At 45.3% G+C, this 25,079-nt stretch overlaps 1 protein-coding gene across 1 annotated transcript in view; it reads left to right on the plus strand.

Annotated features, from left to right (window-relative positions):
* The first annotated feature begins 732 nt into the window (after nt 1–732).
* ASPSCR1 (ASPSCR1 tether for SLC2A4, UBX domain containing) overlaps nt 733–25,079 on the plus strand; it is an 837,953-nt gene continuing 813,606 nt past the window's right edge. Inside the window, exon 1 of the mRNA XM_085617557.1 lies at nt 733–861. Coding sequence (XP_085473683.1) covers nt 772–861 — 90 coding nt within the window. The 5' untranslated portion in view covers nt 733–771. The remainder of the gene's footprint in view (nt 862–25,079) is intronic.

The following is a 25,079-nucleotide window of genomic DNA, read 5'->3' on the forward strand; positions in this document are numbered from 1 at the left end:
ACTCCAGAGCCCTCTGTCAGGCCTTTCACAAACACACCCACAACTTGAACTCACAGACACCTAGTGGTAGTTCAGTTCTCCAAACGCACTGTGAGTAACACGTTGCATGAAAATGCTCCAGGGAAAAAAAGGCCACAATTATAACATCCTGGAAAAAGTAAGTACTCTTAGGCAATGCAACAAGTAAAACAGGTGAAATGAAAATCGGAACTGCCTCCAAGACATGTCTAACTTTAATAGGGACATATTATCAAGCCAGGCGATAAAATTAAAATGTGAAGGACGTCTAACATGGGCTTCAATTAGAATTCCATAGAGCATATTATCAAGCCCATTATCGCCGTTTTAGCGGCAGTTTTCTGCCGCTAAAGCGGCGATAATTTTATCGCCTGGCTTGATAATATGCCCCATAGTCTTTACAGTTGTTGAGAACTTCCGTCCCAATGTTTATTTTTGCGAGTAAAGTAAGCACGTCACAACAGCCCACCTCCAACCCAACGCGTGCAAAGCCCTGAATGTTAGTAGACCCGTTTAAGTAGGAGACTCGCAGTTAGTTATTCAAAAATCATGCTAATTTCGCTCTCTCACTCTCCCACCCTCTTACTATTCAGCGCAAGTAAATTGGAGAATACAAGGCTCTCGGTTTTCATATATTAAACTCCCGTCCCGTTGTCACTACTTCATCCCAGTGCCCACCGGCTGCTTTCAGCCAGCGGTCCCGTCCCACCCCCTACACTTAAACGTCGCTTGTTGCCGTAATACGTCATTAAGATGGCTACCACCGGGTCAGCGGTGTCGGTTTTGGCCCCGAATGGGCGACGAGTTTCCGTGAAGGTGTCTGCGGGCACTGCCCTACTGCAGGTACCGAGGTAGTGGGCGTGCTTTGAGGGGTGCTGTAAGGGCAGTGGGTCTCCTCAGGTGCAAATTCCAGGAAAAAAGCGTGACCAGTCTCAAATTCCCCCATTAGCGGCGCCATCTTGAAATGGGTTGAATTGTATTTATTTGTACGGTTAGCAAGCACGAAAGGTAAACTAGAGCGGAGTCATTCTTTCCTGCGCCACCTTGGTTTGGTTTTACTTGTCACTGTGTGAGGCTGTTATTTGGATCTGACCTTTTTTTATCCAACACACAAATGAGAATGCTACTGATCCCCAGTGTAGTGTGCCAAAACTAATTGGTACGCTTGTTGGATTTTTTGTCGTCTTAGAAGTTACTATTGATATGATTCCCCTTTGCCCCATCAGGTGCACCCCACCGTAAAGGCTGTTCTCCGCGATATTGCACTTTCCGACCCTTCTATGGTGACCCTGCGCACAAAAAAACCTCAACGTGATAGAGGTCTTTACAGCGAGTAGATTGACACGCACGTTCGTATCAATGTATTGCCACTCATAAGGCAAAAACTGATATATGAGAAGTTGCTTAAATCGTTAAAGTCAGTGTAGTTAATAATTTAAGGGGAGATATAGTTGATTGAACAAGGAGTGACACTAACGAGACCGAGCTTGTTAAAAGAAGAGAGGCTTATTCAGCAACTTCGCAACAACGCCCCCGACTATCCAGGATATGGTGGTCTACCACTATTTTTAATTTAGCATTCTTCTTCATAAAGCCAGATATGCAAGATTGTTTTTTTACATTATCTTAATCTCTGTAAATGTTTAAGTCTGCCCCTTTAATCATACAGAGACGTGTTCACCCGTTTAATATTAATTTTAATGTTATGCAAGGATAATCTAAAATTTTCAAGCATTCATGAGTTAGAATTTTCAATCCTATTAAAGACACCGAGGCGATTGTTATGCAAACTCCTTGCTTTTAACAGGAATCAACAGGTATGACAATAAAACTATACGGCATAAAAAATAAATGCAATGCTCATTGATCTTAAATGAAAATTCCCCATAAACTTACATGACATGAAAACAGGTACCAATAGTCATCCAGTACAGCACTCACAAATTTGTAACCCCCTTGCAGAACTTCTGCTTCTTTCTGCGAGGGCTTCATCAGGCACATAAATCTATTCAGTTTGATTTGAAACTAAAGAAAGTAATTTGTTGCGCTGCTTAACAAAACATCAAACTAATAAGCGGGTAGAAGAAAAGAGATCAATACAACATGTGTCTGAAAATACATTGTAAGAATCATTAAGCATCTTAGCAATACAAGGGTGGTTTAATCCATGCCTCTATTTCCTGAATGCAATTGAGAATTCTTGTTCACGAAAGCCTGGAAAAGTTTCGGTTCTATGGCCGAACCGTAGGCGATTATGAAAATGTTAAGCTGTTCAGCAGACATCGAAAAATGGTTAACTTGCTGGCATAAAGTAGACTATGAAGGTCACTCTGTGACATGCATGATATCCTGTAAACTCGCGCCCAAAGAGTATGATTTAGAGGCCTTGGCTCCACTGACTGAATGTGCTCCAAAGATGTAGGAATCAATACCTACTTTTCAAAGAATCCACGGGACCCGTCAAGGCAGAGTGGGAGCTATAGCTGGTTTAAAGGGTCAAACTAAAAAAATTAGAAGCTGTCTAGAGAGAGATGTTCTCAGATCTCTTGTGATAGCCTCATATAATTGCTAACTGTCAACATCACAGAGTTGGGGGTTTTCAGGAAAAATGAGATATTAAATTTGGATTGAAGCTGTTTTTGTTCGGGACAAGGTAAAGGCAACACTCAGCTGTGTAAAATATCTACCTTTCAGCGCTAATTCTTTAATGTCTGACACTGTGAAAAGAAGCAAGGCAGAGGAGCATGATAAGTTTGGCAGACAGTTATTTCTTAGACATTAATTCGAGGGCCAATTCCAAAGAGATATCAGAGTGATTTAAACGTCCCACAGAGGTGAATATTTGGCCTTTGGGGGAGAAACAAAATGGATGCCTCTGATCAGTCTGGATACCAGGGAATGCACCCCAGCCAGATGATAGATCTAGTGCAGAGGAAAAATGAATCCTCAAGGTTTAAAGCGGTTGAAATTCCTCCGCGGGACTGTCCATGATAGCCGCAGACTTTGAAGGACCTGGATCAGGAGGGGAAGAAGAAGACTTCTCCCTGTTGGTATTTGCCCCATTACCTCTTTTCATTGGGTAACCTCTGGATGGGAGCTGGAACGCAGCTCAGCCAGTGGAGTGCCCTCTGGTGACCCTGGGAAAATTATTTCCATTGAAGACGTTTTTTTAACGCTGCTTAGGTTTGTCCAACGACTCAAAGGTGCTGGCAGATTTTGATAGCTTCTTTACAAAGGACTTCCCAAACAGCAAACATCCTGTAGATTGATCAGGTTTGTTAGTGGCCAAGTCACAAAGTTTTGGGTCAAGTCTTCACAAGGTGGACCTGTGTCTGTGTGGGGATAATGCACAATTTGCATTTCCCCGAAAGCATATAGCCCATGGGACCAGCCCGCCAATACATCTGGGTCAGTTGGCTTACCCTGTTCTTTGACCATGAAGGGCAAGTCCAACATTTTTGAAAGTGGACCTGAGAAAGCCAAACGTTTTTCTTAACAGGCTTGCTAGGTCTGGTTAATACCCTTTTTTGGGTTCTCATTTTTTTCCTGAGAATTCTAGGCATCGACTGTTTAATTAAGATTATGGGATGATACAACATTGTGTAGGACTTTTGACTGATACCACCTTATCTATGTAAAATTGTATAAACGGTTTCTAAATAGTTAGGGCTTGCAATCCACTCACTGTAAAGTAGCTCTCTCTAACAAATACCACTTATGTCTTTGAAGAAATGCACAAAATAGGAATTAAAGAGATGATACATTATTGTTGTGAGTCCTAAGTTCAGAAGCAATGTTGGGACTGGTGTTAAATGAGGTGAAATCATTCTCTTCAACCAACGTTAGTACTCTGAAGCCACCATTTTTTTGAGTCCTCTTGTAAATGGTCAAAGCCGCAAGGTATGCTCTGACAGTGGCAGAAGAAAGTCATATATCGATTAAATAAAGCATGTATGTCAGAATGTTTCGGAGTGTCATATTATAAATGTCTTCCATTTAAAAGAGTAATAACATTCTACTGGTAGGACAGTTATTCCCCTCTAGCAATTGCATGCATACTTTTTTTTGTGTAAATCAGTTTATTGGACTTTGTTACAAACATGCGATTTTGCACAAATGATATTATACATTACATGGTGCATGTTAGGGCAGCATTTCATTATAAGACGTAGTCATATGATGTGTAGCACGTGGCATTGAGCAGTTAGCTTTGAGGAGGGGGGCGCATATTTAAGAGTTCTTATAAGGATGACCAGCTGTAAGTCGCTGGTTGGGTTAGTCTGTGCATTACATCTGTTATTCCACGGCAGTGGTGCCATTTGTTAACACATCAATAAACAGATGAACTGGGGGAAAAGAAAGAGAAACCTGAGCATAACATCAGTGCACCCTTCATGCATTATGTCCCACCCCTCAATTTCTTTGAGTGCAACTGTGTATGTTATTATACAGTCACGTGCAAGCACTTGGGAGACTGGGCCGGCCCCTTCACGAGAGATTGGTACACCCTTGCGAACACCATTACCATACATAGGATAGTCAACATATTGCATATAATTTGTTTATTACATTGTGATGAATAGTCCAACGCTGACTTGGATCCATAGTAGGGGTGGTTCGTCCACACATTTATGTTGAGCATACGGAGGCTGGGAGTACACCCCCACAGTCGGCATTAGTGAGGTCGGTGGTCTCTTTATAAGGCGTTGGGGAAAAGGAAGAATAAAGGGTAGACAAATAAAAAGAACTGGGAGGAGTGTGGCCCACTTGGGATGTTGACTGACCCCTGAATGATTTAGTGGCAAATATGTCAGGCAATCGTGCAGCTCCCAATCTTTTGGAGAGGTCGTGATGAGTTGGGGCAAGGGCTTCGACTATTCACGGCTCGTCTACCTCAGTTGCACAGTGACTGGTCTGGGTCCTTAAGTATCTGGGTCCGCTGGGGAGGTGGGGACAGAAGCTTGTGCATCTCCCTAAAAAGTGCCCTGAAAGTCCTGTAGGATAGCATCCCAACTCGCTGCTATGGAGATTTTGCGAAGGCCTGAGGTGTCCTTATTGCGCAGTGCCGCACCCTCCGCCCTAGCCCACACCAGCAAGGACTGTCTCCAGGCCACGAGGTAGGAGGATCAGGCGATTTCCATCACTTTGTAATCAGGTGCTTGGCTGGTAGTATACCCAGGTCAAGAAAGTGAGGGGTCACACTCTACTGTTTGCTTCTGGGGTAGAGGTGCAATATATACTCCTCCCAATTGTGTGATAGGGTGCGACTAGTGCAGGCAGCTAGAGCAGTGCCGATCGAGCGCCAGTAGGCATGTAGAGATGGGCAAGCCCATATCATGTGGAGGAGAGCAGCATCAGCAGCCTGATACCTAGGATAGGCGGCATCCGCACGTTTGAAAAATCTGTTAATTTTGGTAGGGGTGAGGTATGCTCGGTATATTATGTAATACTGAATAAGGCAGAAGCGTGCGTTGCGAGGAATATATGTGGAACTACTCAACATAGTCCACTCTTTATCATCAAAGGGTCGTTTTCTGTCTGCTTCCCAGTGTTGTCTCACGGGTACTAGCGTCACCCCTGTGTGTTAATGTAATGGTCAGCGAACCAGTTGGTGAGATGTCTACCCCTCTCCATGACTTGTAAATACTCCAATAGTTAAATGCGTGTTGTGTTCCTTGGCCATGTCCCCCCATTTGCTACCCACGGCAGTAAGCAGAAAGTTGTAGAATAGAAACTGGCCAGAAGGTAAGTCATTTATTTCTCTTAGTGTGTCGTAAGGAAGTAGGTTATCATCTTGATATAAGTCACGAGTGTGTGAATTCCAGCCTCTAGCCAGCCCAACAGTTCTGCAGATAACGTGGCTATGCTACCTTTCGACGTGCCTTGCAGGGGCAGTGCTGGTGCATATGGCAATGTCAAGGGTGTAATATAGACGCTTCTACAGAAATATTGGTATGCGACCCCCAAAAGCTGTAGCTCAGGTATTCTGCGCATGGCACAGGGGTGGAATAGCCGAATTATTGACGCCGTCGACTGAGGTGGGGAGACAGCGGCAGTTTCGTGCAACTGAAGTCCTGTCTGTCACCTCGCTGCCCATTGCTGCTGTGAGGCAAGATAATATTGTTCCATAGTGGGGAATATCAGTCCTCCCCTATTAGTTGGTAAGTAAAGTTTGGTACGGGTTACTCAGCAGCGGGAATTGTTCCATATGAATTCTCTCTTTGACCGTTGAAACGCATGAAAAGGTGAGGATGGGATGTACAAAGACAGGTTGGCGAAGTAGAAGAGCAGCCAGGGCAGTGCCACCATTTTCAGTAGAGTTATCCGGCCCGTGACCGACAGTGGAAGCGTGCATCAAAAGGACATCCAGGACCGGATCGCGGTGATCGCCGTCCCCAGGTTACCGTCTAGAAGGTCTTCTTGCTGATGGTATATTTGGACACCCAGATAACAGAAGGTGTCAGGCTGCCACCTGATGCGATCCCAGCTGAGAGTGATGGCTTGGTCCTGACACCTGGAAACGAAGGGGTAGAGACATGACTTACTCCAATTGACCGCAGGCCAGAAGTTCTGCATAGTCGGCGCGCGATGGGCTAAAGCAATTGGGATCAACCGTGCATCTCTGAGATATACCATAATATCGTCCACATACAGCAATACTATATATGTACTAAAAGAAAGGGTATGCAGTTCCTCAGGCTAAAAGGAGAGAGTGTATGTAACAAGGAGACCGTGTACAAAAGGAAAGGAATTCCTCTTGTCGGAACTAGGGTCCTCACACACCAAGCAAGCTAGGTGTCATGCTTCATCATATGGACCTGCTCCTCGTCGGGTCGGCGCTGCAATACCCGACGGGCACCCATATGTGTGCCATCTCCCCGGGGTATTCCCCAGTCTAACCCTTGTGCCCGAATCGCAACCGTGAGCGGCCCAACTGCCAGGGGAAAAGGCAGTGGGGCAATGGACATCCCTGTCGGGTTCCGCGGAATATCGGTAGTGGATCAGAGATGTAGGAGCCAGTCCTCACCCTGGCTGTCAGCATTGTGTATAGCAAGTGGACCCAAGCAGAGGAAACTGCCTTCAATTCCATATTTGGTCAAGTCAGCAAAAAGGAAGTCCCACTCCAGGGAGTCGAAGGCCTTCTCGAGATCAAGAACCAGACACCCAGAGTGGGGCCACTGACGAGAGGAGTAGGTAGAGACCCTGAAGAAGCACCTCAAGTTTAACGAGGTGCTACGAGATGGAACAAAGCGATTCTGATCGGCATGGACCAGGGTTGGGACCGATGTAGCAATTGCATTCATACTTATGGGAGTTTCATGTATCCAAACTATAATGTTGGGAGACAAACTTCTTAGTTCATGGAACTGGGTTAAATAGTGTGATCTTCCCTTGTTGCATTGTCAGCATTCCATGATGGGCTGGAACTTTCCTTTGCAATTGTACAGAGAGCTCTATCAGAAGTAAATGTCAGCTCTTAATTGACTGTTGGGTTTTAAAAAACAATTTCACAGAGGAACTGCATCTCTTCGGATTCAGGGGGAATTGTGGAAAGCCATATGCTCAGTTTTTTGTACCAACTAACGACTAAGGCATTTCCGTTGTACTAATTCTGTTATCAGGATTCATACTCTAGTCAAGTTTTGTTGCTGGTTGTCGCAGACCAATTGTATTGGATGGTCGCCTTTTCTTTCTTTATTTTATTATACCATCATCAAAGAGCCATTGTGGGAATCTGCATACTTTGTTCTTAAACCTTTATTTTTCAGTTTTTTCATAACATATGGCAGCAGTAATATTAGGACTCTGTACAGTACATGGTGATGCTTGAAAAGTGCACAAACAGGCAACCGATCAACTACTTGGTTGCATCATCTCCAGCACAGCCCATTGCCTAGTGACACACCAAGCTCGCATTGTTGAGCAGAACGCGTACAACTAGGAGATGTCCCCTCCCTCACCCGATCAATATCATCATCCACACTGATATCCCTATCATCACTTTCATCCAACGACATTCCTGCCTGTGGGTCTAAGAACACATCACATACATCCCTCCATGCCTGCATATCCTCCTCCAGTTTTTCGTCATGCCTGCTCAGTTTCATGTGCACCTCCTCAGCCAGCGTACACTCCTGCATGTCCCTATACCATTGATCAGGTTTTGGAGCACTGTGACCCATCCAGGTGATGGCCGCTCTGCTTTTGTCCAGGACCAGCACCAATTGCAGAAATGTGTAGGCAATTTTACGTCTTTTGGGCCTGCTGGGCCCAACTTGCAGTGTAATCATGTGCAGTCTAGTCATAAGTGCGTATTCCTCCGTAAGTCTGTCACCACTTGTGCCCAAAAGTCTTGTACCGATCAACACCGCCATGTCAGATGCAGAAAGTCTACCCCGCTAACATTGCATCATGGGCAACTGTCTGGCCGTGTGCGGGATATGCGGTGGAGGCTTTTTGGAGTCGTATATGTTCTGTGCAGGAAAATATAGTGCACTAGCTTAAAGTGGGCTTTTCAGGACACTGTGTGTGTGAGAGTTCACAAATGGCTGTCCACGCTCTGTCGTATAACGGGGTGTCCAGAGCAGTATCCCATGCTTTGCGTGCTTCGACCGGCGTACTCTTCGCCTCTATTCTCATCGCCCTATAGAGAAGTGTAATCAAATGACTACCCACACCACAGGTCAGTAGTACATCTAATGTGTGTGTGAGCGGTAACGCAGCAGAAAACGTGGGCCATGTCAATTTGGCCATCTCGGTCAGTCCAGCATGATGCAAGAAATGCCCCGGTCTCAGTGCAAAGGACTCACAGGCTTGTTCAAATGTTATGGAAAACTCGCCTGGGTACTGGTCCCCCACCAGTACACAACCACTATCGCTCCAGTGCCCGAAAAGACATATTGGTTATCAGCTGCCGCACCGGCGCTAGTTTCCAGACCGAGAGTTCTCAGAGAAAGGGCGCATGCTTCAGGACCACTTCAACATAACCTTGCCATATGTGCGCTGTGTGTCGAACAATATATGAGGGAGATCCTTAGTCAGTACCGCACTCTCCATCAGCACCATTGATAATTGATATGCTGCAATCAATCCCGTCAGTAGGCGCTTTTCCCAGTTCTCACCCTCAGCCAGCAATCTAGACGCATCTTGTAGATGTGTGGCATAATTGTACATCTCAAGATTAGGCAGTTCCAAGCCCCCCCCTCTTTGTATCGTCTGGTTAAGGTGTTCAAGGCCTCCCTGCTGCGACAACCCGCCCACAATAATGAAAAAACCCACATAATTCTGCTGCTTTAATATCTTTCTGGGTATGGGACACAGTGAATTCTGCAGTGTATATAGCCATCGCGGTAACCATACCATCTTTGACACAGCTAGTCTGCCCATCAGTGATAGGGGCAGTATGTTCCAAAAAGCCACTGACTTCTGCTGGGCATCCAATAACCTACCCATATTAAGGCATAACTATTGTGTCTCGAAATGGGCCTCTTGCATCTCCAAGTACCGGAAGTGTTCCAACTCCCAATGCAATTTCAGGCGTGGGAGGCCATCCAATGGTGTACCAACCAAAGAAGACTGTGGAAATAGGAGAGATTTTCGCCTATTAAGATGGAGCCCAGAAAGACCTCTAAACTCATCCAAGAGTTGCAACAGCATGGGCGATGCCATCTGTGGGGAGGTAATATAAAATAATGCGTTGTCCGCTTAAACCGAGATCAGCTGACTAGATTCCCCAGGCATATGCCCCAAATCAACAGTTTCTGACGTGCCCAGAATGCCAGAGGTTCAATTGCTAATGCAAACAAACGGCGAGACGAGGCAACCCTGTTGCGTCCCTGCTCCAAATTCCATGCCCCCGGCTAACTGACCTACCCACACTCTGGTGCTGGGTGCGGTGTTTAGTAATTTGGACCTAGCCCCGAAACCGAAGACCAAAGCCCATAACTCTCAGCACTTGGAGTAAATAGCCCCCTGCCCTCTTGTCGAAAGCCTTTTCTAGGTCAATAGAGACCAATGCCAGGTCCTCATCCCGGTGTTCCACTTCAAGGAGTATATGGTCCAGACTTCGGAGATTCATGCCGGTGTTTCAGACAGGTATAAACCTGCACTGGTCCTCATGGACCAACTGTGACCTGTGGGGCGCCAAGCGGCTGGCAAGTAGTTTACACAGGATTTTCACATCTCTGTTAATCATGGTAAGTGGTTGATAAGCGACTAGATCAGACTCAATACCACCTTGCTTGATGATCATACAGATCTCACCCTCCCTCATGGACTGGGGCAGCAGACCTCTCTCGCGTGCCTTTGGCAGGATTTCCAGGAGACCATGTATGATCGTCACCGAGAAGGCGTGATAAAACCCCAGGGGAAAGTCATCCCCGCCAGGCACTTTTGCATGTGAAAGCAGACTCAGGGCTGCGTGAGTTTCTCCAGACTGATGGGGGCTTCCAGGGGCTCTGTATCCACGTGTGCTAGCCTCGGGAGATCTAGTCGTTCTAGGAATGAGACATATTGGGCTAGCGTTATGCTGGGATCTGCAATATATACATGTCTCAAGTGTTGTTGAAAGACACTCAGTATTTCATACCCTAGTGTTTACATGTGTGCCATCCAGTGATAACAAGTGTGTGATCATCGGAGGTGAGTGCTCTTTGCAGAGTATCCATGCCAGGAGCCAACCTGACTTATCTCCTTCCCTATGTAGTCTGTGCCTATATTGCTTGAGTGTGTTCTTATTTAGTCTGTCCCATATATCTGCAATGCGCCTACACACCTCCTGTTACTGTCCGTAAATGCCTGACTGCGGGCGCTCCCTAGCTTGCAAAGAGGCCAGTACGTCCTCTTTTGTGCCGAGCTCCTTTTGTAGTTGCCTAAACACCCTGCACGTTAAGCCCATACATGTCCCCCTCAGTACCGCTTTTAGGCCCCCCCCCCATTCCATGGCATACTGGCTGTGGCTGTGGTACCCCAGATGGTCGTCATATAATTGGACAGTGCTTTCGAGAGCACCTTCTTACCTCCTGGGTCTTCCAGGATGTCAGTCGACATCCTCCTGGTGTGACACTCTCGTCTTGGGTCCCCCCGTCATACGACACATCCAACAGGAGAATGATATGACCAGAATTGTGCCAGGTGTGTCACCTCTCTGTCTTCCAGCAGTGAGAAGCCTGCCACCAGTATCCTATACATTCTACTCCAAGTATCTTGTGTGGCTGAATAGTAGGTGTGCACCTGCTGTGTCGGATGGCTTAATCACCAAATATAAGTAAAGCTCAGGTTCCACATCACCCCGTGAAGCGCCTTTTTGTCATTATGGGTTTGGTACCTGCCTTGGGTGGGTGCCCAGTCCAAGTCTGCGTCTGATACACTGTTGAGTCACCCAGCCAGAGGAGTGGTGTGTCAACGTCCTGTGTTAACATGTATTGGATATTATAAAAGAACATGGAGTCGTCATTGTTCGGGCCATACGTGTTCAATATGGTCAGATCCCGTCCGTCCTGTGTCACCCTCAACAGAACAAATTGACCGCCCACATCAGCCTCCATATTGGTAAGGGAGAACGGGACACCAGCTGCAATCCAAATAAGTGTGCGGCGTGCCCCTAGCGTACATCGAAAGTGAGGAGTGGAACACTTGCCCACCCCACTTCCTAGCGAGACGTGGTGCACACACATCATCTAAGTGTGTCTCCTGTAGGCAAGCTATGGAGGTCTTAAGTCGCTTTAAAAAGGTGAGCACTCTATACCGTTTAGTGTAGGTCCCCAACCCTCCACGTCAGAAAGCTAATATCCAACCCGTCATAGTTTGTGGCAGTTAGTAGTGGCCCCCTACATTTCCACCATGTTTTTTCCCCTTAGGCTGCTGCAAACATAAAAACATAAACATGCAATACACAACAAAACCCTCTTCCCCACCCACGGACAAACCTAGTATAACCATGCGACTATTGATGCCCACCTCGTGCATGTGCCAAGATGTGCACAGCAGCCCAGCCAGTCCGACAGGGACTGGCAAATTCACTTCTTCGGTCAGCCATATATTGTCAAGGAATATAATCCTATAACCATTCACCTCCACCTGTGCCATTTGGCGTTTGAAGGTCCCCACTATCCCTTGCAAGTCTGCAATATTGGCTCGCAATAGATTAACATCAATCTATACAGTTTCTATTTTGTTTTCCAGTGCATTTCTGGAGCCTTGAATCACAGCCAGTAGGTCAGCGCAAGATAGTTCCGTCCCCTCTGTGAGAAGGTGGCTTGGTATATGCTGTCCACTAGTTAAAGTGGGCACCCTGTACCAATCCACACGACCTTTATGATGTATGAGGTCAAAGATAACCTTTATGAAAGCTATCCTAGTGGTAGCTATGGAGAGCAGCCTTCAGGCTCGTTCTGCACCAGATGATCGCGCAAGTACGGGTGCACACCATCACCGTCGTACGCCTAATCCTCAGGAAACTACAGACGTACAATGTCTGGGTAAATTTCCTTTTAAATAGGTTCGGTTAGAAATACGGGAAATGGATATTTGAAAACAGAAAAAGTCTATACTGCGAGCCCTGAAGAAGTCCAATTGTGGATGAAATGCGTTGGCGGTTGCAAAAAAGTATACATGTGAATAAAAGATGAAATTCTAAACCAACAGAACATATCGACTCCTTTTTGAGAAAACAACTGTGCTATAGACGCACTTTATTGTAGACTGTTCATATTTAATACTTACAAGTGTGCTGAGCTATTTCTTGTTTCAGGCTTAATCTTGAAGGAATGTAAAGCAGCTTATTTTACCAGAATATCACCTCCTGAATGACTAAATGAAGGAGAACCACACGGTAGTTAAATAAAAATATGTATTTATTTATTAATATAACACTCTCTACTATCCTCTACACAAGGTTAGAACACAAAGCACACAATACTGGATCAATAGAACAGTTGTAAGTAGCACAATACACAGCGGGCTCCAGGGGAAGACCGTACCATATACTAAAATAGTGGTATAACAATCACGACTTGACTAAACATAGTGCCCAGAGCATGTAGAATCGCTGGGACTTCAAGGAACCACCCACGCTGATGACACAGGAGACCCACAGAGGACGGGTGCAGTGAGGAAACACGACCCCTTCCTCCGTATAACTCTATGGGAAAGTTGCAGTTGCAAAGTTAAAGTTTAAGGACCCTTCTAGGAGGACTTTGAGCGAACCCTTCGGAACTTAAGGGTTTAAAGAGTCACCCCACCCGTGGATACCGTAGTACCAGAGTTACCTAACCCAGGGAAGCTGGGTGCATCGTCGGAAACTCTCGTCGTTCTCTATAGAAGGAAGTGAAGAAACAGTGCTGCCGTCAAGGTGAAAAGGGTCTGGTGGAATCCAAGCCTGGATTCTGTATGGAAGGAACCTGAAAGCAGAGGGTACAGAGTCTGGGTCACTTCAGAGTGACCAGGGGCTCGAGAGACGAATGCCCACCGATGTCGGGTGCTTCAGGTGCGAAGAAGGGATGCTTGACTCTGCAGCCTCGAGGACCAGGAGCCATCGAGGACGACCAGGAGCTGGAGGAGAGCTGTCCCACGAAGGATTTCGAGTGCTGAGGGGTCGGTGTCTGGCGGGAGCACCAACAAGCCTTGGCAAAAGCAACCCACGCAAGAATTACAAGCAGGTTACGGTGTGGACCAGCAAGGTCCAGGGGACTCTCCAAAAAATGGAGAATCAGGGCACGTCTGGAGCAACCAGGAAAGCCCAAGAACAATCATGATGACCCTCAGGGGGACCCACAGTTCGAAGGACCAGGAGTCGCGAGGGGACCTTGAGCAAGTCTGCAGAGTACCAGCCCTCGGAGCACACGGTGCGGGGAGGCCGGAGTTCTTTGGTGCAAATACTGCTCAGAGTCAGGACCACACAGGGTCCAATGCACAAGCTCGTGAATCGCCAACAAGCATATGCACTTGCAAATGGACGTGGGTCCCTTGCTCACTTTGCCACTGGATTCAAGATAGCCTGGCTGATGAGGGTTATGAACCCGAAACCGGTCCCAGGATGTTTGTTTCTGGTCCAGGGAAGACATGGCTTGGCAGTTCGGGCTGGACTGTTCCAATGAGGCACAGGGTCAGACTGATTTGCATATGGCCATGTCTGAACTGGGGTGGCGGAGTGAGCTAAAGAATGATGACGGATTAATCCCAGATCAGTTGACTGGGGGTGAGTGCTTGCAATGTTCAACACTCTGTCCATCATCCCCTTTGGTTTTGCCAAGCTCGGGAATCGCCAACAAGCATATGCACTTGCAAATGGACACCGTGCACACAGGTTCGGGTTAAGCAGACCCCACGAGGGTTACTGGCATCAAACTCAGTGAGAGGGAAGATCGACCTAAGGGACCTTCAGGAACCCACCTCCTGTGTTGCTGTAAACTTCGGAGTCCGCAGGAGCTCAGGAGCAGCTACTGGTCCGTTGCGCTTTAGGTGCCTGCGAAGCAGGGGAGTCACTCCTTCACTCCAAGGGAGTTTCTTCAGTTGTCTTAAGTGCCCCACAGATCCTGCACGGAGCCTGTATGGAGTCACGGCACAAACTAAGCTTTGGATGGAAAGGGGGACGAAGTCAGCCCAGTCGAGGTCCAGCGAAGTCCAAATGTCCAGACGGTAGAAGGTCAGTGGTTTCTTCTTTGTAGAATCTTGTCCACGGAAAAATCCAGTGTCCTGTAGCCAGGTAGCCCATTTTATAACCATGGGAGAGGGTTGGACAGATTCAGAGGACCCTCCTAGGGGAGGGGCAGGACAGAGGGGTGGCTACACCCATGTCCTTTGTCCAGTTTCGCGCCAGAGCAGGAGCCAGTGGCTCCCAGAACTGGTTTGAGCTGGACTATGCACAGGGACACCAAATGTGCTCAAGTGCAGACTTTCAGGCACTCCCAAAGTGCACCCATCCTGGCCCAATACACTAAATCCTGTCTGGGAGGTGGTCACACCTCCCTGTGACAGGATGCCTATTGTGCTGCCTTCCTCTGCCTGAGCTTGGCTCATTAGCAGGAGGGCAGAAAAGTGTCTCTAGTCGGCAGCATCCTTTTTGTGCTGTCCGGGTCGAAGGCTGGCACCGGTAGTAAGACCAGCGAATCCAAGAAGCTCGCTTCAGAAGGGTGGAATCATACCTCCCACACCAGTTACTGGTGAGAAGGTATGATTCCAAGGTGTTTGACACCAAACTCGATATGTTTCTATGCAGCCGTTTTCGAGATAGCATTTACCTCACGGTTATAATGCACCGCTACCTATATGTCCGGCTGACTCACAGACAACCTGGGAGAATGGTCTCCGAAGGCTGCAGAGAGGCTCTCCTTATGCAGGGGCACCCTCTCACATAAAACCCAGCACCCTGCCTTCAGGATTGTTAAGTTCTGCTATAGGGGTGACTTATAAGTTTTAAGTGTAGTGACCATTAGATATAGTGAACCTAAATCTAAAGTAAGTGATACAAGCACCATCTTCCATAGGCTGCAGTAGCAGACCTTGGGTTCCATTTTGCATGGCCTCTCATGGGTGGCATAATACATGCTTCAGCTCATTGGAGGCCTCTGGGGTACCTATGCCCTGGGTACATGGTGTACCATATACTAGGGACTGATAAGGGTACCCTAGCATCCAATCTGGAGTGTACCAAAGTACATGTATGTCAATTTAAGGGAGAAAGCAGATAGGCTGGGGTCCTGATTACCAGGATCCCAGCCAGACTAGTCAAAAACAGTGAGACATCAAGCAAAAAGTGGGGGTAACCATAAGAAGCAGATCCTACTTTCCTACACCCTCCTCCTATGCTTCCCCCATATCACTAGGCCCCATTTGCTGCATTATTCTCGGAGTGGGGTGCAGCAGAGTGGTATATTGGGTGATGGTGTTTGCTGGATTCGAGAGAGCTGACTTATCCTTGCCCATGTGGAGCCATGGGTTCTGTCCCCCACCTCCTGTCCTGCGACAAGCCAGGTACCTCCAATCACCAGGACTCCAGGCAACCAATAACCCACTTCTGCTGTGGGTATCAATAGAGGTCAGCCCCACTCCCCTAGGAGGCCCAACACGACCTCCACCACTCCTTGGTGCAGCGGCACATTCACCATCTAGGCTCCAGCAGCAGTACCATCTTCTCGTGCCTTGCAGGACCACATCAGTCGTTACAAGCAGATATGAGAGCAAATCACAATGTGCATTGCCGGGTTATCAAGGGCACAACACCCCGGAACTCCCACTCGCACCTAGAAAGTTCACATTGTAACAGTGACTGACAGCACTTGTCGCTCATGGGCTGCGCTTGTTGCGAGTACTAGAGCCGGGGCCTACAACAGTGCCCTCCTGGCAGACAGCTCAATAGAACAGTCCGCGTGTGGGACTGGGTTGTCAACACTAGGTCACCAGTGCTTTGCTGATAGTCTCCCCCCCCCCCCCCCCCCACCAGTCAATCTCCCAGCAGTCAATGGTGGGATAATACCCCACGCCAAGTCAGGCACCACCAGAGTCAATCAAGTGTTGGGTCCGGAGCCACGCTGGAGAGGCCGTCTTGGGGTAGGCTCCTGACACCATTCAGGGCCAGGCAGGTAAGTCTCTATGAAATCTCATCCCGTGACTACCAGCCTCCCCTATCCACATCGCAGTCCATTGGTCCAGCAGATCAGTCCCACAGCAAAAGTCCCAGGTGTTAGATTAAACAGGCTATCGCAGAGGCACAACTCACAACAGCTGCTACTCACTATTCCACATGCAGCTGGTACGTTGGGTGTTGCTGGCAGTTAAGTGTTCCTTCGCTCTAGCGGGGCCTCAGTGTTGTTACATGGCACCACCGGCAACTGCATTGACTCCTGACAGTCATCAGCCGGCTCCCTCACCAGAATGATCACAGCACGTCCTGAAAGGCCACTTCACAGCTGCCACCGACTGCGTAGCAGACCGGGGCGGCGCGACCGGCATGGCTCGTGGGGTTGGTGGGGAGATCACGTTGGGGATGCAGGGAAATGGATGTGTTGCTTCGGGGGTCGCGCATGGATAAATTAAAAAATGTTTTAAATGTCCAATAAACGTTCTGGCATCTCTGCTCCTGCTCTCCATGAACACATCGAGGAACAGGAAGCAGACCCCACTAACCAATCACAAAGCTGCAGTGTAGTGTTGTGATTGGTGAGCACTCTGGCTCCCCTGACCAATCACAGTGCTGCATCAGCATTGTGATTAGTTTTGAGTATCCTGGTTTGACGCTCAACCAGGTGGAGAAGGGGAAGGTGTGCATGACTGGTTTGGGCGGCCCGAGAGGGCCGACCAAACAGTCATTGTTCACTTGAGTAGGTAAACCACTCTGCCCCTTCACTGCTCAAAGAGCAGAGCAAACCCGCCCACTCACCCACCTGCAAAGCAGCAGGAAGCAGCCCAAAATGATAATTAGCGCAAAGTTATTATCATTTTAGCTTTCTGCTTCCCACTACTTAAAAGCAGTGGGGCGACGCTCCTCCTCCATACCGGAGGAGCGACCACTGTAACAGATCGCTGCTTGACTAACGGATTCTGGGTTCCTGGGTGGTACTTAGTGGCCTCATGGCCCTATGTCAGTGAGCTAAAGGGGCCCGGACAGCTCCGCGACGCAGGCGGTGTAAAGACCAGGCCGCAACTCCATTCACCGGGGTAGTCAGCGGCTCACCTCCGGGCCTCCTCACCTCACATCAGATGCTGTCCCGGGGCAAACGTACAACAACAAACCAGAGGTGTGTCTGGGGATGCCTAGTGCACTACAAAAATACACTATCCAGTGTACATCTTTCACAAATTATTAAATCACATATATCACATGAAACACATTGTTAACTGTGAACCAAAACATTTATCAATGAATCAAACGAAATCCAAACAAAGTCGTGTGTTGATTGTGAAACAATTCTTTCTTTACTGTCACAGAAGATTAAAGTTCATAGCTGTTGCAGCGAAATCTCACTGTGTTAAACACATGTTCAAATAAATGGTCTCAATTTCAAAATTTCCCAATGCATTTCGGGCTGATAAAGCAAAGCCCTTCGTCAGGGGAATCTACGAAACATAAATGACAGTAATGTACATAATTGTCAAAACTACATATATACACCTTATAAACACATTATAAAGCTTACAATTAAGGCCCATTAATTAGGCAGGACTCGTGACTTGCGTACAGTGCGTGGCAATGAAAGTAATGGAACGTCAAAAATGAAACCCAAAGATGATAGAACTGCCACAAGGATTGAAAAATTCCTACCACCACGAGTGCCGGACAGCTAAGCGTCAAGTGTTCAAATAAAGAAATACCCTCTCCCAGCTTCATGCTAGGTGCAAAACAAACGAAAACAGTAAATGATATCGTACCAGGAAGTAATGGTGAACACGATATCCAATACGTGCCAGATCTTCATGTAAAAATAATGGAGAACCTGAACGTTAAACAAGGTGAAATTAAACTACATCAATAAAAAGAAACGTGAAAAGTCCACGACTCGTTAACCGAGTGTATTAGAGATCATCTTACCAACAAAAGTCGGTACTGAGTACGGCGGATGCTCAAAGAAAACAGAAGTACTGGAATACGAAAAAGGACACGCAAATGCGTCAGTAACTCGAAGAGTTTTACATAATGCTCCGTAATGGTGCATAAAAAAGAGCCATCAGTCGCTTACCATTCGTCTTGAAACAAACAGTCCGTCACCCAAAGTGTCGACCTAACAGGAGTAAGGAGTGCAATGTTGTGAGGGACATGCAAGTTTTAAATAAAAATCAGTGAAATTGAAAGAGGACTGCGTCGGAGAACTACCGCAGCCATATTAAAAGGTGCAATGAGGAGTGCCACGAGAAGTGCAACAAAGCGAGAAACATACGAGCTTTAACTGAAAAACAGTGGAATAGAAAGAGGACTGTGTTGCTAAACTACCGCAACCATGTATGGTGCAGTAAGAGGTACAAAAATAACATGTTCTGATTAGAAGACTGAAAAGTCATCAAGTAAAATACAGAGCAAATAATGTGCAATAAAGTTGGAAAATTCAAAAAATTAACAATACATCTTGACGTAATGCGACGCTATATAGCGCTGTACATGAATTACTTTACAGTAAAAAAATTTTTTGAAAAAGAATAACAAAATTGGTAAAGCAATTAATTGGTAATGAAAACATGATAAACATTAGAATACCAGACAGAGCAAATAATGTGCAATAAAGTTGTAAAATTCAAAGAATTAACAATACATCTTGACGTTATGCGACGCTGTATAGCACTGTACGTGAATTACTTTACAGTAAAAAAATTTTTTGAAAAAGAATAACAAAATTGGTAAAACAATTAATTGGTAATGAAAACATGATAAACACTAGAGTACCAAACAGAGAGATGTCAATTATGCACTGAGATGACAGTGTGCAAAAACGATCAGAGGAAACATGATAATTCAAATTTATCATTCAGCCCCATTGGGGCAAGTGTTTGTAAAAACCAAATCCAATGCGACTCCCGTTGTGCTAGCATTTTAGACATGTTTCTCCCTGGGATGTCCTCAATGATTTCAAGAACCCCAAATTTAAGCTGAGCTAGTGAGTGTTTGGAGTTAGTCCAATGTTGTGCAAGCGGGGAACTGATAGTTTTAGTTCGAATCCGACTTTTGTGTTCCGTTATCCTTGTGCGAAGAGCACGTTCTGTTTTGCCTACATAGCATAAATCGCATGGACATTTTATAATGTAAACCACATGATGACTATTGCAGTTCGCATTAAAATGTAAATCTATCTTTTTGCCTGTTCGTGGATGGGGTAGGCTACTGCCTACCATTACATTATTGCAGTGTGAGCAATTCATGCATTTAGACATTCCTTTGTGAACCACCTTGGGTTTGATTTTACTTTTAGTCAAAAGTTCTTTTAAATTCCGTGATCTCTTGTAGGCAAACAATGGAACTTCAGTGAAAAGTCCCGGGGCAAACGGCATGTCCCCTGGGCCTTGGCCTGGTCCGTCGGTTCACCACAGATATCGGACTGTTCACGTTGCTCTCCACTGGAGCCCGCAGCCTATCCTCCGCCCCACAGTTAAGGCCGTGCACCTCTCTCCGACGCAGCCCACTCGAATCGCAAACCCGGGCTCTGCAACATCAGGCAGTTGTCGTGCGGGAATTGGATTGAGGTACCCCACCGGTACGTTGGTGCCATGGACGCCTTGTTTTTACGCCGTAAATTCAGCATTGTGCATGATTCATAAAGATTGTTTCAAGAACTGGCCGGGAGCTGCTGGGCTCACATCCTGTTGGCCATACAGTGCCTCCTTTTTCAGATTCTAATTTTTTTCTCCCCAAGAATGATGACAGTTTTGGTCAGTCTGAGGTATGTTATCCAACTGACCCTCTAAAGAGGGGTGTGGACATTCCACCTTTAGGCACCGCATCTCCTGTGGAAAACTTTTTGAGTTAGCCTTGGACATAGGCCATTGTTTTTGCAGTGGGAGTCCAAGCTAATGAATGGAGGTGTACAGTTTCTTCCGGTTCGAATGTATTGCTGAGCAGATCAGCTGGAGCGGAATTGAAAGGACGTTCCCCAGGATCTTTCTCCAATCTGCTTTGCTTAGGCAAGGGACATCATGGATGTTCTAGATTCACATCTGAGGAATCGGAGATAGCGTCCTCAGCATCCTGCCATTCTGAATTGTCAGAATAGTTGTCTTCCGTATCACATATGTCCTGGCGAAGGCAGTTCAGATATGCCTTTTTTAAGTTATCTAAAGCAGCTGCCTTAGATACTGTTTTTGGTTGGAAGGGGCCTTTCTACCAGCACGAGGCATCTCAGTTTCTGGGGCTCGCCAGGTTGGGTTATCCGGTGCTGGCAGGAGTGAGTAAAAGGTGTTTAATTGTTGAGCATGAGAGCTTAACAAAGCAGACACTGATTTGTGAAAGTTATTTTGAATTTATTGGCCCAGAATAGGCTGTCCTGTTGAAAAACTGAATGCTCCGCTTCGAGGAGTGGGGTCAATCGTAGCAGAGCTGTGAATACTTTGCAGCATTTTTATCCAGGATGGGAAAATATATATTCTGGTAATGTCTAAGTCCCTGTCACAACATCCTTAACCCAGTATATACACCCGGTATTCGCTGCTGCCTACCAAAAGGTGTAAGAATGTTGGCTGGAGGGCTTGCCTTTGACAAGAGTGACACAGGCTCAATAGCTGAAATGTCAGAGAATCCCCAGGTTCAAGTAACCCAATTGTAGTGAATACACTTAATCGTAGAGTTATAATTAGAAATGAATTTATTAAATTGCTCAACCGGACATCTTCAACGTGTCCTGTCCGGAGATAAAAATATTCGCAAGTCCCAACGTACATATATCTTTTGAACACTAACAACACTTGTTAACAGACTATGAGCTCGAGATACTGTCCACGAGCATGCACGTTTAAATATACACATGTATCAAATCATACGAAGGCACGGGCTTGTGGAATTCATAGGTGAACGCGTTCTCACTCTGCTTTGTTCTCGTGGTGACTAAATCAAGATACACGCGAACAAAGCAGGGCGAGGCACGCAACACTACACATCTCCTCCTTTATAGAACAGCAAACAATGTAATCACATATATAATCACCCAAAGAGACAGGTCGTTTGACAACTCTTTTAGCTCTAACATTGACATTCCCATTTTGAGATGACATCTGTTGACCATTTGTTATTTTAACATCAAGATGTTGACTAGGAATTTCAACGGACTTACTGGATTGAGCAGTAATAGAACTGTTAAGTTTGGGAGGGTTACATAAAGCAACTCTCTTCAGGCTCCAACACTTCCTATCATCCAACACAACTGCATTTTTTCTTAAAGCTACAATGCGTTGGGGAGAAAACAATTTGCTGACTCTCTTCTTCGTAAAACCAGGTTTTTTGATTCGAACCCATTGACCAACAGAAATATTAACATTTTTTGTACCATGTTTGATGTCATAGAATTTTTTGTATTCACCATGTTTGATGGATAAGTTATTTTTAATCTCAACTGAAGACCAATATACTTCCCCAGAGTTTTTAATCCACCCAGGGTACCATTTTCCCCTCGGTTTTCTTCCCCTCATGAGCTCAAAAGGGGAAAACTTTGTTGAATCAGCAATGGCCACTCTGTATGCCCATAAGGTTTTAAAGATTTGAATTTCCCAGGGAACACTATTTTGGCAAGCTTACTGAATGGCGCCTTTTAAGACCCTATTATACCTTTCAACTAAACCATTACCACTAGGATTATACAAACAAGTGGTTTTGTGAGTAATACCACACTTGGACAAGTAATGAGTCATGGTTCCTGAAGTGAATTGAACGCCATTATCACTAATAATGTTTGATGGAATACCTTCAGATGTGAATACCTCATCAAAAAATGTGATTACAGATTCTGTATCAATCTTTTTAATAATCTTGAGGACGGGCCATTTAGAAAAAACATCTATCATGGAGATGATATATTTTTCTGAATCACCAATGGGACCCATGATATCTACCGCAAGACTTAACCAAGGTGCATTGGGACATAAAAAATCACTCATGGGAGGTCTAAGGGTTTTGAGAGTTTTGTCAGCATTAGAACACAAATCACAATCTCTTATTACCCTTTCTACAGAGATATCTAAACCGGGCCACCAGAATCTACTCTTGACAATGCACTTTGTTTTAGAAATGCCTAAATGTCCTTTGTTGCACAAAGCAAGAATCTTTCCTCTCAAGGCTGATGGGGGTACCATCTTGTCACCTCTCATTAAAATACCCTCTAAACATGACAATTCGTTCCTGACTTCCCAAAAAGGTTTAATCTCACTTACATCAGGCTTACGTAGCCAACCACCAGTTACCGCTTTCAAAACTTCCTTCAAACAGTCATCTTTGGAAAAGCCTCATCCCACTCATTTTTTTTAAAGCTTCCATACCATGATCCCAAAGTAGAGCAACTTGCACACTGTCCATAAGCTCATCCTTGTTCTCTACCAATTGGACTGGCAATCGTGACAGAAAATCAGCGACAGCGTTTTTTTTTCCAGGCAGATATTCAATCTTGTATAAAATCAATAAGTCTCATCGAGATACGAGCTAACCTAGAAGACACATTTATCATACCAAAATTTTTTAAAACTTTAACCAATGGTTTGTGGTCGCACTTGATAGTAACTTCATTTCCCCATATGAAAGTGCGAAAATGCTCTAGAGCCCAAACACAGGCAAGAGCTTCTCGTTCAATTACTGCATATCGAGTTTCAGCAGGAGACAATGACCTTGAAGCGTAAGCTACAATATACTCTGCACCACTTTTGTCTACCTGTGAAAGGACTGCGCCAATCCCTGTACCACTTGCATCCGTGGTGATTATATTTTTTCCCATCGGGTCAAAACCTTGAAGTGCAGGAGCTGAAACTATTGCCTTTTTTGTATCAGTAAACTCCTCTTGGCATTTATCACACCAAGAAAATGTACTCTTTGATTTAAGAAGTTCTCTAATATGAAACGCTCTACTAGAATTTTTTTTTACAAATTTTGAGAAAAACTCTACTAACCCTAAAAAGGATTTGACCTCATCTTTGTTTTTTGGACTAGGGGCATCCGATATCGCAGAAACTAATTTGGCCTTGGGGTGAATACCTGAGGCGCTAATTTCATGGCCTAAGTAAGTTACAACATTTGCAGCAAATTCACATTTCGTAGTTTCAATAGTTAGACCATATTTTTTTAACAAGGACAGAACATGAATTAATTTTTCTTTGTGCTCTTGACTATCTTTCCCCATTATCAGAATATCATCTTGAAATATAAGCACATAGTTTAAATGCCCAACAATCTTAAACATCAAGCGCTGAAACACAGCAGCTGCAGAGGCTAGGCCGAAAGGCATCCTTGTTTATTGGAAACATCCAATATGAGATATAAACGCTGTTAAATGTTTACAAGAATCCACTAAAGGAATCTGATGGTAAGCTTGAGATAAATCAATTGTTGAAAAAACTGTCATTCCTTTACATTTAGTGATCATCTCATTGATTTTAGACAGTGGAAACTGTTCAACTAAAATGTTATCATTCAAATGTCTTAAGTCAATGCACAATCTGAGTTTTCCATTGGATTTCCTGGCTGCGACCAATGGAGAAACCCACAAAGAGGCTTCAACCGGTTCAATGACACCTTTTGCAACTAGGCATTTAAGTTCCTTCTCAACTTCTTCTCTAACTGAAAAAGGAATATTGCGTATTTTATGAACTTTTGGACATGCATCAGGTTTGAGACGAATGAGGTGTTCAAAACCTTCAATTTTTCCTAGATTGCCAGAACACACCTCCGGAAACTTTTTGTATAATACTTTCTTTAGGGATTCCCCTTCATTTACTACAAGAACCTGTTCAATTCCATTAGGGTCTAAAATTATGTCAAGTTTTCTTTGGTCTTTCCACCCTAAAACAGAAGGTCCTTTTTTAGATACATAAAGCTTACACAATGCACTTCTGTTTTTAAATCTGAACACCAATTCTCTATAACCCAGCAAATCAATAGGCTCACCATTATACCTTAGAGGTGCGATATCAGGCAGAAATAATTTGGATCCTAACTTCATGACAATTTTTTCTGACCATACTGACTCATTCACTATGGTGAAAGGGGAACCAGAATCTGCAGCGATGTAGATGTTAACACCACCTAAAGAGATGTGACACATGGGTTTACTGGAATCATTATCTTGGAAAATGTTAAGCACAACATTACTCAAAGGGTTAGAAGAATCCTCTTCACTATCTTCATTGTTGGAAGAAGCATAACTTTCCTCAATACATTTGACTTGTTCACTTCTAGAAACCTTAGCATGACAAACTTTGCTGAAATGGCCTATCATTTTACAAATAGAACATCTCTGTTTAATAGCAGGGCAACTTTTGTCATTCGCTAAATGGTTCTTGCTATCACAGCGGTAACATTTGTATATTTTGTCCTTTTCAGTCACCCCTGTTTTGCTTTTTACAGCGAATTTAGATACCTTGTCTTTATTTCGGTTGGAAACGACTCT

This window comes from Triturus cristatus, chromosome 7 (assembly GCF_964204655.1).
Source record: "Triturus cristatus chromosome 7, aTriCri1.1, whole genome shotgun sequence".
NCBI classification, from domain to species: domain Eukaryota; kingdom Metazoa; phylum Chordata; class Amphibia; order Caudata; family Salamandridae; genus Triturus; species Triturus cristatus.